We start from the raw sequence: 15,778 nt of genomic DNA on the forward strand, positions 1-15,778 counted from the left end.
CATTGCCTAATTTTATCCTGGCTTAGTGTATTTTATCACAGATTTAGAAGTAATTGGATGGATATGTGATTAATGCAGGGAAGCCATAATAAATACCATTTTGAGGCTTCAGCATAGATATTTTACTAACACCTGCTGGAGAGACCTGAGAAACAGACATGCACATACACCTAGCTTAACTAGCCAGAAGTTGCATTGTGGTTATTTCTTCAGAGAACTCTGGTAGTTTCTCTTGATACCCTTGACTATTTATCCTAGGAAAAAGCTGGTATTTTGGCAGGCAACCAGATGTAACACTTCCATTGTGCTGGCAGAAAAGTGCTCCAAAAGTCTGAATCAATCGAAAAACCTGGTACTATGAATTTGCATCAGCTGACATTATTACCACAAGTAGCCAATTAGAGCAGCAGGCCATGGCATTAAACATGAGGGCAATGAACATTAGTAATTCCAAACACCCAATAAACCGTTCTGTCTTGAAAGAGTTTTCAAATTGCTGTTCAATGTCCCTTTTCCTTCCTGTACAATTTTTGAAGTGGTTTACCCAGGCAAATGCAAATTTCAAAAAGGAAATCCCTTTAATAGTATACCTAGATAATATTTTAAACTGTTCATCACAGTTACATTAAAAAAACACTTCCAATGTCTATTTTACTTTTTAGAATATGTTTCCAACTTTGAAAACTTAAATTATTCAGAATGAATCTTTATTTTCAAGATATTCTTTTAATCATCAAGTACTGATATTATAACTCGCTTTCAGGCCAATCAAAATTCATTTCAACTTTCATTTGCCAAAATATTTAGAATTCACTTGACTTTCTTCCTTTTCTTTTCTTTTCCTTTCCTTTTTCCTTCTTTTGCTTTCACCATTTCGGACTCTTCCCAATCATTCAACCATCATATCATTTGGATCCTTGCTTATGATTTTGTCTGACACTGCTCTTCATCAGTGCAGTCGCTGCATGTTTTAACATGGGATACCTGTTATTTTCATTATTTAGTCCCAACCCCTATGTCTCCCTCTCCGAAATCAGTGAGCACTCCCAGCGAAGCCGGAAGCCAAGATTCGGGAGACCTGGGACCCGTAGGAAGGTAAGAGGAAATAAATGCTCTCTCCTTTCATTATGGATACTTTTCATGTGAATGCCTTTCCTGCTCCAGGGTGGCCATGTGCCCTGCTTTGCAGGGGACAGTCCTCTATTTCAGGGGGGCAGAACCCCTTTCAGTCCAAGGACTGAGTTCCATTTTGGAGAAGCTCTTGGTGGGTGGGGCCAAAAATACCCAAAAAAGAAATTTCACGTATGTTAGCTTAAAGCTCTTATTGCCAGTAACTAAGCCTTAAGAGAGCCATTTCAACCTGTTAGATTGAAAAAAAAACCACTGCACAAAAGCACCAAATGATTGGTGATTAGGAAAAAGGGGAAGGGGCGTGGCCTTCTGGTTGTGTAGGCAGGTGGCTCCGATTTCAGTGGGGTTGTGATTCTATTTTTGGTTTTAGTCAGAACCATCCAGAACTCTAAAGGTGCTACCCAAGGTGCCAAACCCTATCCTCAAAATGGATTCGGCACCTTGGATCGCTCCTTTTACAGTTTTGTTATTGCATTTATATCACAACTTTTTCCCCTCAAGGAACCCAAGGTGGCGTACATAATCCTCCTCCTCTCTACTTTTATCTGGCTGACTTTAGTTCTGGCTGCTTCTGACTGAAACCCAGAATGGAATCACAGCCCCACCGAGATCAGAGCCTTCTACCTGCGCTGCCTTCTGGGGAACCCTGGAAGGCTGGATTGAGACCCCGAGAGGGCCAGATTTAGCCCTCGGGCCTGAGATTCTGCACCCCTGCTCTAGGCATCTTCCAGCTCAAGTCCAGTTTAAAGACAAAGAATCATGAAAGAGGGGAGAGCAGTTGCTCATCAACTGTCAGTCTGCTGTCTAGGTCCAGGTTTCTTTCAGCCCAGGGGGGCAAATTCAATTTCAGAGAAGCTCTTGGGAGACTAAAATGTATTCCTGTCAGGATTTCCTATCACAGGGTAGCCTCTTTTTGTTTCACTTCTATACCTCTCAGCTTTGTATCCTGGTCAAACTTTCTGCACCAAGGATTCAAACATAACCAAAGTTGCTGTAATGTCAGATTTGCAAGCTTATGTAATGAAATTCAAATTAATGAGATTTAAATAAACTGCTCTCTGGTTTTTCAGTAAATAACATACAGGTCCCAGTGAAAATATTCATTTCTTGTTCTGGAACTTGCAGTCTAGACCCCTTCCATAAAAATCAACATGTATATAATTTTATTAAGCTCCCTAGGGTAGCATTCTCTCTGGCGCTTGTGGCAGTATATTTTTGATCATTGCTGTTGTAGATCACTTTGTAAAAGTTGATGATGTGTTTTGAGAAAAAGATGAACTAGGTTGCAGTGAAAAAGGGGCATTCCTTTAGAAGTAATAATAATAAACTAGCAAGAGGAACTGTAAAAAGAGATGAAAGAGATATCCCTGGTAGTCAGACATATAAAAACAGCTCTTGCTTATCTGTTATCATTCTGAAATTGTAATGTTTGGAATTAGTGTCTTGAGGGATAAACAAAGGGATAATCTTGCATTAAAGCTAAGGCCTAACTGACAGGGACAAATGTAGCACACAGTCTTCAACCTGTGTAGTTGGGAAAGGATTTTGTCTTAGGGGAAGGGTTTTCAGCTAGAGAAATAAGGAAAGCTCATGTCTTTGCAAGCTTTCACTTTGCAAGCTTCCTGACTGTTAGAGCAGTACGACAATGGAATCAGTTGCCTAGGGAGGTTGTGGGCTCTCCCACACTAGAGGCATTCTGTCAGGAATGCTTTAGGGTGGATTCCTGCATTGAGCAGGGGGTTGGACTCGATGCCCTTGTAGGCCCCTTCCAACTCTGCTATTCTATGATTCTAAATGGGAAAGGCAACACATAGATCAAGGTTTGCTCAACTTTCCGTTGTTAAATCCATTCCATCTGTGGTTTCTCAGGTGTCTTTCAATCTGTTGACCGCTCATTGATGGAATTGGAACTTTTTTTTTAGGGATGTACAAGTATTTTGTTCCTGTTTGCAAATGTACAAAGTAACCCCACCCCAAGTAAAAAAGGAGAAGAAAAAGTATAAAAATCTGTACACTACAGCCCTGCAGTTACATTTAATGACTGGGTTCAGATGACATGATAACCAATGGTGGGTTAAATAGTCAACAATGAGTTAAATAGTCAACAATTGGTTATTGTGTTGTCTGTGAGGACTTCTTCACACCATGATTAGTTATGTAGCCGAAATAACCAGTGCTAATAACTAACGCTGTGCGGAGTTGATTATTTGAACAACCATCGGTTATTGTGTCATGTGTTGGGCATAGAGAGAGATAAAATTTCCAGAAATTTTGAAGCCATGGAAAAAAACCACATTCTTTTGCAATTTTTTTCAGGGATAAACGGAAATTTTTGGAAAAATTGAAAAAATGCAATATTAGCATGTTTTACAGATTGAAAGTCATTTTGTTTAGGAACATATCATGTACAAGTTGGTTTGGCATAAAATCATCACATTTGATATAATAAAAGTATAATATATTCAAGGAATTATTACAGACTGAATTTAGTTTTTTTAATTTGTAATTTTTGGTAACAAATGGAGCTCCAGAACTGTAAGGAACTATGGAGTTGACTATTAAACCGCTATTGACTATTGTGTTGTCTGAATGCAGTATAATGATTTCTCAGTACATATGACTGTGGTAAAAATAGGCACACCTTTTCTTCACATATGACCATGTGTGTTTTAAAAATACATTTTTTCTTATATGAAGATTATTTCTGTGTTGGAAAAATGTGTGTGAAGTGGCCCATAATATTATAGTAATGATAAACATTCAGCATGATAAAGATTATAATTCTTTAGGCTGCAATTCTAAACCCAATTACGTCTGAGTAAGCCCCATTGAGCTTAGTGGGCTTACTTGAATAGACATGTGTAGGATTGCTCTGTAAAGTGCTTATAGCAGCTGGATGCTGTACATGAAACACTTGTGAGCACAGCCCCTGGGTTAGATCTAGATTTAGTCAGGGTAGTCCTACTTAAACCTTTGGGATTTAATTTAGTCATGACTAACTTAAGTCCCATTGATTTCAATGGGTTTACTGTAAGTATGAGTAAAACTGGATCCTGTTCATAGGTTTATATAGCAGGTTGACATGACACATTTAAATTACTGGTGCTGTTTAACTCAGTTTTATTTCCTCAGATGCCAACAAGAAATGTTACGCTACAAGTCATTTTTTTGTTATTGTATTTTATTATTGCATTTTAATATCTTATATTTTGTGGGCTGCCAAGAGTACATTGTTTTTGGCCGGCCTATATTGATATCATTAATAAATAAGATTTATTTGTTTTATACTGTTGTTTTTATATTTTTGATGGTTTTTAATTTTGTATACTTTTTAATGTTCACTGTTTTTAACTTTTGTAAACCACCCAGAGAGCTTCGGTTATGGGGTGATATATAAATTTAATAAATTAATTAATTAAAACAATTTTTAAAAAGCATGTCATGATGAAGCAGTGTGGTTCTAAAAACCAACAGAGAAAATGGAATCCTTAATGAAGGATTAATGAAGGATTCTACTCTGATCAGAAGGTGAAGCCTTGTAATATAAGACAGGGAATATTTATATCCCAGTTGCCATAAGTTTGGCTCGCCTGAGTCGATGGAAGAGCAGACTTATAATTACAGGGTTGAATAGAGGGGAACAGAATAGCATCAATTACATTTCTCTTTCATAACCAGCACATAACTATTTCCACAGGCTTCCCTCAAATATCAGTGTTGTGGCTATATATATATATTTGTATGTGCCATAGAATAGCTCAGCAGTAGTCTTTGTCTGTAGGGTACAGTACAGTATATAACTCACCCATTTAGAATGTCTAAGGTACTTTAATGCAGTAAATCTATAAATATGCCCTCATTCGAACACAATGCTAAACTATGGGTGACCAGCCTGCAGTCCTTGGGCAGCATATAATCCTTAGTCTTATTTCAATAAATTCAGATCTCTGGCAGGAACAATCTGTCCCTCCTCCAGCAGTCTGCTAGGTGGGAGGAAGAGAGAGAGAGAGAAGGAGGTGTGTGTGTGTGTGCGCGCATCTTTACATTAAGGAGAAATAACGTTGCTTACCTGGAGTGTTTGTGCTTCCTGCATTTTGGCATGATTGTTATGGGTTGCATTACACCATTGGAGAGAGGTGACCACGTGGTTTACTTCCCCTCCATTCAGTTCCATTGAAACAGCGCCACCTACTGGTGGAAGATCCTGCTTTTTTCAGGATGTTACCACTTTAAAAGTGGTTTAAAATCATGGTGGAATTTCTAAGGGATATTGCGGGAGATGTCCTGGTCATTGACAATGTCATGTAAAAGACCTGCAAACTTTCATGACTGGCCAATCATCTGTGTGGAATAAATCACTTGTTTAGAGAAGCCCTGTGCATGTGAGAGAGAAAATGAAAAGGGGGAGAGAGAAGGTGTCAGAAAGGGCCCCAGCAGTGGTCAGTGCACTTCAATATCGCTGTAAAGTAGTAGTGTGGCTCCTGCCTCTTATATACCGCTTTCACAGTGCAATATCTTGCTTGGTGTAGATTAAGCCTGCATCTCGGCTAACTTGGCCTACTGCAGCCCTGCAATGTAATCCACTATCAGTATTGCAGGTCAAAGGAGAAGTTGAGGCTGTCTTGGATATCCAGTCAAATTCCACCTCTCAGGCTGCACTAGGTCAGTCTTACTCTAATCTACACCAAGCAGGATATTGCGGTATGAAAGTGGTTTATGGTATGTGTCAATGGGCCCCAGCAGTTGCCAGTGCACTTCAATACCGCTATAAAGCAGTCGTGTGGCTCCTGCCTCTTACATACTGCTTTCATACCACTCTTAGGCCCTTTTTACACCTAAGGATTATCCCAGGAAAATGGAGGGATCGTCCCTGCCTGCTCCCGGGATCCCCTGTGTGTCATTTGGATGCACAGGGATGATCCCAGGATGATCCCGGGATAAATGGCTGGTCGTAGACATGCCCTTGTGTAGATTAGGCCTAAGACTTAGTTACTGGCAGCAAGAGCTTTAAGCTACAATAGGGTGATATTTTGGCCCCACCCATGTTGTCTTTGGGCACGCCCATTTTGTCTTTGGTCCCACCCATTTTGTCTTTGGTCTTACCAACCACTGAAATGTGTCTCCTGAGAGCCACTCTGAAATTGAATTCAGTCCTTGGGCTGAAAGAGGCTCAATACCCCTAACTTAGAAGGAATTACTCCTAAGTAAGAGTGGATTTCAGTATAAAACCTCATAGGATTTGAATTTAAGACCGCGATCCCATATAGGACACTTGAGTAAGCATAGGTCTGGGCGATAAATCTCTATACATGTGACCTAGAAAGTTAAAAAGCCAGGGAACTCAGCATTAATTAGGTATTAATTTTTTTTGCATGCGAGCCTGTGGTATCATTAAAAAAAATTCACGTTCTCATTCCTCAAGGATGTGTAGAGTTTTGTCCTCTAGATTATTGTTCTCATTAGCAAGTTTCTTGTGGTGTAGTTTGGAGAGGAGGGGGTGCTTGTTCCCAGAGGGGGCTTCCCAGGGTGCCTTAGCAAGCTGAGCCTCAGCTCTCTCCAATATTAATATGTAATGTAATGTCACAGAACTGGTGCAGTTAATGGCTCCGCTGTACTCATTAATCTACTCATGAAAGCTTTAATTAGTCTGCTTTTCTTTTAGAGGTGGCAACATCTCCTAGCCCCAAGGAAATCTGTAATGTAACTTACTCCGTTGTGTACCCATGGAGGAATAATTTGTGAAAACCGTGACATGGAGCAACAAAGGTCACAAAATGAGAAGGCAGAAACTCAAACTGACAATATTTCTTGCAAAATCCATTTTTGCATGCCAGTGTCATGTTCTTCACACGTATTGCTTTATAACTTTTTTCCCAAGGTTCCCCCCCTGAAGAATTCTTCCATCTCAGCACGCCACCTCATGCGAAATGTACACAGTTCTGTGATTTCTTCCTTTCATACTGTTTAAATAAGGTGACAAGGTTAGAGCTTTTGTTAAACTTGTCAAGAGGCGAGGCCATTGAGCATCGTACATAGAATAATAGAATTATAGAATAGTAGAGTCGGAAGGGGCCTTTAAGGCCATCGAGTCCAACTCCCTGCTCAATGCAGGAATCCATCTTAAAGCATCCCTGACAGATGGCTGTCCAGCTGCCTTTTGAATGCCTCTAGTGTGGGAGAGCCCACCACTTCCCTGGGTCATTGGTTCCGTTGTTGTACTGCTCTAACAGTCAGGAAGTTTTTCCTGATGTCTAGCCGGAATCTGGCTTCCTTGAGCCCATTATTCTGTGTCCTGCACTCTGGGAGGATCGAGAAGAGATCCTGGCCCTCCTCTGTGTGACAACCTTTCAAGTATTTGAAGATTGCTATCGTATCGCCCCTCAATCTTCTCTTATCCAAGCTAAACATGCCGAGTTCTTTCAGTCTCTCTTCATAGGGCTTTGTTACCAGACCCCTGATCATCCTCGTTGCCCTCCTCTGAACACACATCTCAACATTGAAAGGACCACAGTCATTTCTGGCCATTGCAGTGATGTCAGCATCTCGCAGTGTCATCTTTTGCCCACTTCCACCAATGCAGTTTCAGAGGGGCAGCTCAAGTGCTGTTGAAATCCACAGATTTTCTATCTTTGGAAAAGAGTTTAACGGTTTAAGCTGCTTTTGTAGTTCTAGGGTCAGTGAACTACTGAGAGCAACCCTGCTGCTAGGGTGTCATTAATATAAAGCTCACTGTTTTCTGGTAGCTCTCCAAAGGAAATTGATAGCATGTATTAATCTGTCTTGAATTTAATTATAAGGGAAACCCGAATAAATAATACTTTAACTGTATCACAGGTTATTTATGTATCATGTGTACATGCCCAGCTTAATTCTTGATGCTGGTGTATATACCTGAGGCCCTACCTTGTGCAACAGTATTAAAGTTGACCTGTTGTATCTGGTTTCTTAACCAGTTTACAGTTTTACCCTGCTCCCTGTCCTTGAGCTGAAGTCCACCAGAGATCTTCTGTCCTAGAATTATTATTATTATTATTATTATTATTATTATTATTATTATTATTATTATTATTATTATCATCATCATCATTATCATTATCATTATCATTATTATTGTTATGAGAATCAAAGTCATTTGAGGGGAGCATCAGACAGGGGAGGGGTGAAATCGTGTTTCCTTAGCAACGAGAAGGATCACACAGGAGAGAAAGGGGAAACAAGCTGCAACCATGTGGCCCATTCAGTGTAGTGGGACAGCACCCTCTAGTGGGCATTTTATAGCAAAACGTCTCTGCACATGGCAGGAAATGGCAACCAATGTTGTTATAAGTCAGAAGAGTCGCATTTTGTTTGGACTATTTTACAATGAAAAAATGGCAGAAGGAGCGGGAAACCAGTGGGAGGCGCGAAGGAGGTGGTCGGCGTTGTGAGAGGGGTCCGTGAAAATATGTGAGTGCCCAATACTGAGCATGTCTGATGATGCTCAGAGACATATGACCAGGGGTGCGGAGCCTTAGGCCCGTGGGCCAAATCCGGCACTCCTGGGGTCTTACTGGCTGTCTGGGGTTTCCCAGAGGCCTATACTCACTTCTCTTGGCCTAACCCCCTTCCACCCAGCTATTGGTTGTTTGGTGGTTTCCTGTGCAATTTCCCCCTATTCTGAAAGATTGAAATAAGGGGTGTGCACGGACCCCCCGCTCCGCACCGCGGGCCAATCCAAAAATTTCGGATCGGCCCGCTCCGCACCGCTCCGCCCATAGTCCGCTCCTCTTCACTGCGGAGCTCTGGCTCCGAATCGGAGCTCCACAGTGGAGGGGAGTGGCGCCAGGTAAGGCCCCCCTCCCTCCTCTCCCTTACCTGCAGAGCCTGGTAAGGGACCAAGGGGGAGGGGGGCCTTACCTGCGTTCATCCGCGGTCCCTCGGCTTCTTCAATTGAGCCCGCAGCTCAACCAGGAAGTCTGGGCCGCAAGTGTGGCCTAGACTTCCTGGTTGAGCCGCGGGCTCAATTGAAGAAGCCGAGGGACCGCGGACGGACGCAGGTAAGGGAGAGGAGGTAGGGATTTTTTACTGGGGCCTGTCGCTGTCGCTGCATGGGCGACAGCGACAGCGGCAGGGCCCGGTAAACCCCACTTACCTTTCTTGCGGAGCTCCGGATCGAGGCGAAGGATCCGCCTTCACCTCGATCCTCTTCGCAGTGCTCCACCGGCCCCCCAATCCTCTTCGCCTCTGCTTTAAGGGGAGGCGAAGCACCCAGCTCTGCTTCTAATTCGCCGGTCCGATTAGAAGCGGAGCACATCCCTAATTGAAATGGCTCTCCTGAAGCTTAGTCACTGACAGTATGACCTTTAAGCTGAACTATGCAAGTAATGTTTTGTATTTTTGGCTCCATTCCTTTTGCCTTCATCCCCACCTGCCACTGGAATGTGGGCCACCAAAAAGTTCCCCAAATTTAAACTTGGGTCTTGCCCCTCCATTAGACAGTAGAGACTTGCAGTGCTTATTTTCAATTATTTTCCTCACTCTGCTGTGATGGAGGAAACACAACTAACAGATTTCACCCTTGATGAGAAATGTGAGCCCTTTGATTCGAAGCTCACAATGAGTGAGATTTATAATTCCCACTTCCCATGTTAGATTTATAAACCTGTAGCCAGGGCGCTGTAGTTTATTTTTTTTAAAAAATATTACAATAGTATAGCTATTTTAGAGGCTTTCTAAATAAAAACAAAATACTCATGAATGAAGTGCAAGTCAGTCATCGTCCTCTCCCTCTCCCCTTCTATGTAATGTGTGTCATGGCTATGTGGGTCAGGCAAAAATACTGAAATAATAAATGGCAGTTGCATGTGACTGAACAAAACTGACCTGAGGATTCCCATTCTGAAAACTCTGGATCCCCATCTTACAGCTCCTAGGCAGTTCTTCGTGTGAGTCTGGAATAATAATAATAATAATAATAATAATAATAATAATAATAATAATAATAATAATAATAATAATTCTTACCCACCTCTCCATTCTAATCAAGGCGGGGAACAGCAGCAAACATAAAATACATAAAACTGAATTAAAACATAATATACATTGTTAAAACATCCTAAAAAAATCCTAAAATTCCACTGGATAGGCCTGCCAGAAGAGATCAGTCTTATGTTGAGAACCTGTCTCAGTGCCCTTGCTCACCCTGGGATTGATGATGTAACGATGATGCTTTTGCACATGTGCAGTGTGCCTTTTCCAAATTCTGGACTAGCAAGAATTTGCTCCCAAGCTTCTGAGATTAAAGGATAGTATTTCAAAGTCAGACAACTCTGGCATCCTCATATAGGGCTAGGAAAGACTCCTGGCTGAAACCATAGGGAACTGCTGTTAGCCAGTGTGGAATAGATAATACTGATATTGAACAGATTATATTGATAATATCTTTGGACTCTTCTCTTAGGGCATAGTGCTTGGGGCAACCTGAAATCTATATCTAGTATATCTATACACACACACACACACACGGAAATGACATCTGTAGCTGTTATGGAGCATCAAAAGGGACATATTTAGCTGGTTTGCAAGCCCTTTTGGCATTTCATAGCAGCTATGAAGTGCTGAAAGTTTCAAATTTAGTTTGCAAATCATTTTTGGTTTGGTCAACCCAAATTCAGTGATGTAGCGGGGGTTCAGCTGGGGAGCAGCAGAGACTGCATGTGGCCCTCAGGCAGCTTGTTGCCCACCCCTGCCCTAAATAGTTTTGAATCATAAAGAACATCTACTCTTGGCTGAACCCTCCCATCCACCGACATCATCAGTGGAGACCCTGAGATCATCAGTGGAGGTGAAGGCAGGTGATGACCAGAGAGAGGGCTTTTTTCACCCCAGATGCTCTGCCTCTGCAGTGTTCTTCCCAGACAACTTCAGTTCGCACCATCCTCCCTGCCTGCTTCCTTTCAGATGATGAAGATGACCTTTTCTTTTCTCCCAGGCGTTTTCTTGATGGCTGCTGTCTTCTTAGCTGTTCTGCTTCTCTACTTTCATTGTTTGGATACTGTCGTTGATTTAGATTGCTATTTATTTTGTATTTATATTAATGGATGCTTTTTGGATCTTATGCACCCCGCCTTGAGCATTGTCAAATGGAAAGGCAAGGCTCTCTATGTGGCGCACATCAGTCATTGGCTGTTAATACCTTCCTTCTACGGTCCCTAAGTGCTCACCAGCTTGAAATTGGTGCTGGCAAGGGCAAATCTGGCGCTTGAACCTGCATCAAGCCTACAAGGTGACCTATTCCTCCAATAAACTCCCGTCGTCTTTCCCTGCTGAGGATTCTGTTCCCAGACTCTTTCTTTAATCACACTGTAATGGTATTCTCCCTAATGGAATATTGTTTGTCACTTGGGACACTTGACAGGTTTTTGAAAGAGGATGGAGTAAAGGGGTAATGACTGCCTCGAGCAAGCTACGTGTATCCCTCCCCCTGTCCTAAGTATCCTGGGTGTGCAGGTATAAGTGGCCCCATGATACTCATAACATTAGAAGCTGGCACAGATTCAGCAAATCACACTCTTGGTTAATGACCTTGGCAGCATTACAGAGATCATTTTCACTTTGTTTCAGTTTTATATGCACCTTCTGTAATGCATTAGGCATAGAAAGTGTTCAGCACCAGGCTATTCAAATCTTTATATGCGTTTTGCCTTCCGTCACCCATACTATGTAAAAGCTTGGCGTGGGGTTTGTGGGGTGGGGATTCGGCTCCCACTAATGCTTTCCTTTCCGCTTGCTCTGCGGTGAAAAGCCATGTTAGATATCCTTGCAAAACCTTATTGGATGGCTGTTTGATTTTGAAGGCATCCCTTCCAATAATGCCATCATTATAGCATGCAGAATATGGAGGGGTGGTTTCAGCTTAGTCAACAACAGTGGGAGTATGCTAGTATCTATATGAGAATTGCTGTCCTTGAATCGTTTTGAAAATGCCTTACTGCAAATCCTTTTACTTCCCTCCTCCTCCTTTTAATGGACTTCATATTGATTATTTCATTTGGATGTGTCAGTGTGTGGTCAAATGCCCTTGCTCTTTCACTTCCCCCTTCAAAATACAAGCAATGGGAATGGAACCCATCTAGTGTGATAAGTTGTATCATATTTGCAGCCCAACCACTTTGTGGCATGTTTTACCCAGAAGTAAGTCCTGCCGTGTTCAATGGGGCTTACTTTTAGGGAAGTATCCATAGGTTCTCAGCCCGAATTTGCTGCAGCTGTGCCACTAAAACCCAACAAATCAGAATGATGAGTCAGGCTGCTGTGTTTGAACTCAGATTAGAGACAGCAGTGAGGTTGAGGGGAGGTGGGACTCAGCCACCACGGAACCCCCTCTCTTATATCCAATCTGAGGTAACAGTGGGGGGTTCTGCTGCTGGCACACACCAGTGGTAGCTCCAGTCTCATTTCAGAGAGTGCAGTGGTGGAATGTCCTTTAAGGGGATTCCTCAAGGGGCGGGGCTTGGGGCCTAAGCCCAACCCCCTGGAGGAACCCCAAGAGGCTCCGCAGGCCAGATCAATATACCCTGTGGGCCAAATTAGGCCCATGGGTCAGAGGCTTTGGACCCCTGCTCTAAACGACATAGGGCCTGACTATCTGAGGGACTACCTATCTTGTATGACAGACCCTTCCCTCATGGGGCTGTGAGGTCTACTTCAGCAGGAGCTGTTCCTAGGGGTCCCAGCGAACAACTCTTTATTCAGACAGGGTTGTCCAATTCTGACAGCACTGTTACTTTGCTTGAAGGTTTCGCTTGATCAAACGAAGGACTATGCCAGCCTGTACATTCTTTAGTATTATAGACATTATATTTCATGACTAATAAAGAGAATATATAGTAGTTGAAAACCTCCTTGGCTACATCTGGAGGGGCCCATTTATTAGCTCTTACTTGAAATAGGACATATATTTAGACCTGATGTAGGGATTGCTTTGGGTAAATTCCAATGTAAGTCCTACTTAGAGTAGATCCATTGAAATTAATGGGATTTGAGTTAGTTAACTTAGATCCATTTCTTTTAATGGGTTTACTCAAGCAGGACTTAAGTTGGATTTCACCTTTGTCCTGATCTTGGAAACTGGGACCACATCAGAAGGCACACTCATTCATTGTTTTCAATATTTTTCAACATTTATTGTTATTTTTTGGTTTGTTAGTTTCTTGGATGGATAGTTTTTACGCCTTTGATTTTATACTCTTGTTGTTATATGGTATTTGTTTTTCATAACATTGTGTACACTCCTCTGGGATCCTTTGTGGATGAAGGATGGTTAATAAATGTTTTTAAAAATGTTGTGCTTCCAGGATCCCCCCTCCTCCCTGCCTAAAATGTGTTCAGTGCTCTTAACTGCAGCTGGCAGTGATGATCAACCATTAATCAGTGCGTACACAATGCGCCATGCACACATCCTGAGTGTTGCATGCCGAGATGCCCTGACTTCCCTGCTGTAGCCTTTTGTGCCTGTGGTACAACCAGCCAGCATGCAGCAACCTGTTCCTGCTTGCCAAATGCTCTTTGAGCACATGGGTCCTCCAGTGCACACGTGGAGATCCGGTAATGTGCAAGGGCTTCCCCTTGACGTTGATGTTGTTTGTAGAGCTAAAAATAAAGCAATGGATTGGACCCAGGCTGCTCACTATAAGAGTCCACATGTAACATCTGTAATGAGCTGTATTTATCAACGAAGCAGCTGAGCCCTATTCTTTCAGGGTTGTGAGTTTTAATTAAGCAAAGCTGAGCAAACATCTCTTCCTGGAAGCCTCTTGTCCTTGCCAGTGTAACATTCTCTAGTTTGACATGGAGTGTTCTCGAATGACCTGCTCTTGTCTGACAATGAACACTGTGCGGTACGAAGTCTGGTTCTCTGTTGTTTTGGAGTTTTGGAACTGTGTTCTGTGCTTGTACGACTCATGGCAAGTGATGAAGCGGTTTCTTTCCCCCATCCTTTCAGTTAATTCTGTGTGTTCTTTTCCCCCCCTTGTGCTGTGCGGCTGATAACCTGGCTAGGACCCTGCAGTGGGACACAGACCCTTCAGTGCTGCAGCTTCAGTCTGACTCTGAACTTGGGTATATGTCCACTCTCATTTTTTTTCAGTTATATTATAACTTTATTTGCATGAATTATGTTGAAACGGCTTCTTAAATGGGCTTTCTCTGTTTCAGTCTATGCATCCAGTCAAGGTTCTTATTGTGCAATTGCTCTGATTCATCCATGGCATGGCTTGGGAGGCAGCGGGGGGTGGGGAGGGGAGAGACTTGGGCACTCCCAAATGGAAGGCTCTTCGCACAACCAAATCATTTCTTTTCTGCTGGAAGTTGCAGTTGGAATAGCAATTGACTTTCCACACGTTAGCCTTTTTATTCCACTTTTTCCATCCACACCAGCCCCACGGGACGCAGCTGCCTGGGTGGGGAGGTGACAATTTCTCCTCCTATTTCCATAATAACTTCCCCAGCGAGTAGAGCTACCGTTTCCCCTCCCAGTCAGAAACACAGAAGCTTTTCTACACACAGGAAAAATCACGCAGCCTTGCTGGGACTTTCATTCTCACAGTCTTCCCACTATCACAATACGAGACCATGTGATTTGGAACTTAAAATTTCCCTTCTCAGAAAGGCTCCATTTTGTTTAATAAGACAACGTCATCTAGTGGCAGAGAGATCCCGTGATATCCCAGATAATACCGCATTATCTCCATTATCTCCATTATCTTCCAGCAGAAAAAAAGAAGTGAGATTCCCTAGGGATTGTGCAGGAGATATCCTGGATGTTAATAATCACAATCTTTTGGTCTCTCACCAAGCAGGATATTGCACTGTGAAAGCGATATATAAAAGGCAGGAGCCACACTACTGCTTTTTAGCAGTACTGAAGTGCACTGACAACGGTTGGGGCCCCTTGACACATACCATATACCACTTTCATACTGCTATATCCTGCTTGGTGTAGATCTGGCCTCGGTCTGCTTTGTAGCTGCTGGTATCAGAGCCAACTCAGTGGAGTGGAATTCCCAGTGGAAATGCTCAGCAAGCAACCAAGGAAAGAAAGGCATCCTAATACATCATCCGCCTTGCCCAGGGTCCACTCCTCCCAAAATTTGTGGGGGAAGCTTAAACCCTTCCCTCCTGGACCACTGTGGTATCAATCCAGACTGGACCACTTATACTAGAGTAAAGAAAAACAGCAGGCTCAGCTACACCAGCACATTTAGTCAAATGTATAGTTTTACTCAATCTCACACTTTCCTGTCCACATCTGCAGAGAAATTGTGCTGCTATTGTCTTCCACTCACAGCCTCCCATGTTTTCTCACCACTTCTGTATTTTTCTATTAAGGGGGTGGGGGAGATGGGATTGCTGCACAATGCCTCCCAGTTGGTAGTGTGAAGAGCGCTCAGTTTGGAAGCCCCATCGTTTCAAAAAATTGGGGGATTTCACCTTTATCCAAGCAAACAGAAGCACAGCCTTCCGAAAAGGCCCACTTCTGGTCCAGCCCAAATCCATTCAGGTCAGAGGCAGTTGTGCAATTAGCTTATGCAGGAAAGAGGGCATTTGCACTCTGGATGTTTACAAAGGGAACGTTTTCATTTCACTGGAGATGAAATGTTAGCACAGC

General features: G+C 42.7%; 1 protein-coding gene across 6 annotated transcripts in view; it reads left to right on the forward strand.

The window, feature by feature from the left end:
* Positions 1 to 15,778, forward strand: part of DYNC1I1 (dynein cytoplasmic 1 intermediate chain 1) — a 235,578-nt gene that overhangs the window by 20,412 nt on the left and 199,388 nt on the right. For 2 of the 6 annotated variants that reach the window (XM_063123101.1, XM_063123109.1), the window contains exons 4-5: positions 954 to 1,095; positions 14,170 to 14,229. In XM_063123101.1, the coding sequence (XP_062979171.1) occupies positions 954 to 1,095; positions 14,170 to 14,229 (202 nt within the window). The remainder of the gene's footprint in view (positions 1 to 953; positions 1,096 to 14,169; positions 14,230 to 15,778) is intronic. The other 4 variants (XM_063123117.1, XM_063123124.1, XM_063123132.1 and 1 more) reach the window with 2 other exon arrangements.

This window comes from Elgaria multicarinata, chromosome 1, assembly GCF_023053635.1.
Source record: "Elgaria multicarinata webbii isolate HBS135686 ecotype San Diego chromosome 1, rElgMul1.1.pri, whole genome shotgun sequence".
NCBI classification, from domain to species: Eukaryota; Metazoa; Chordata; class Lepidosauria; order Squamata; family Anguidae; genus Elgaria; species Elgaria multicarinata.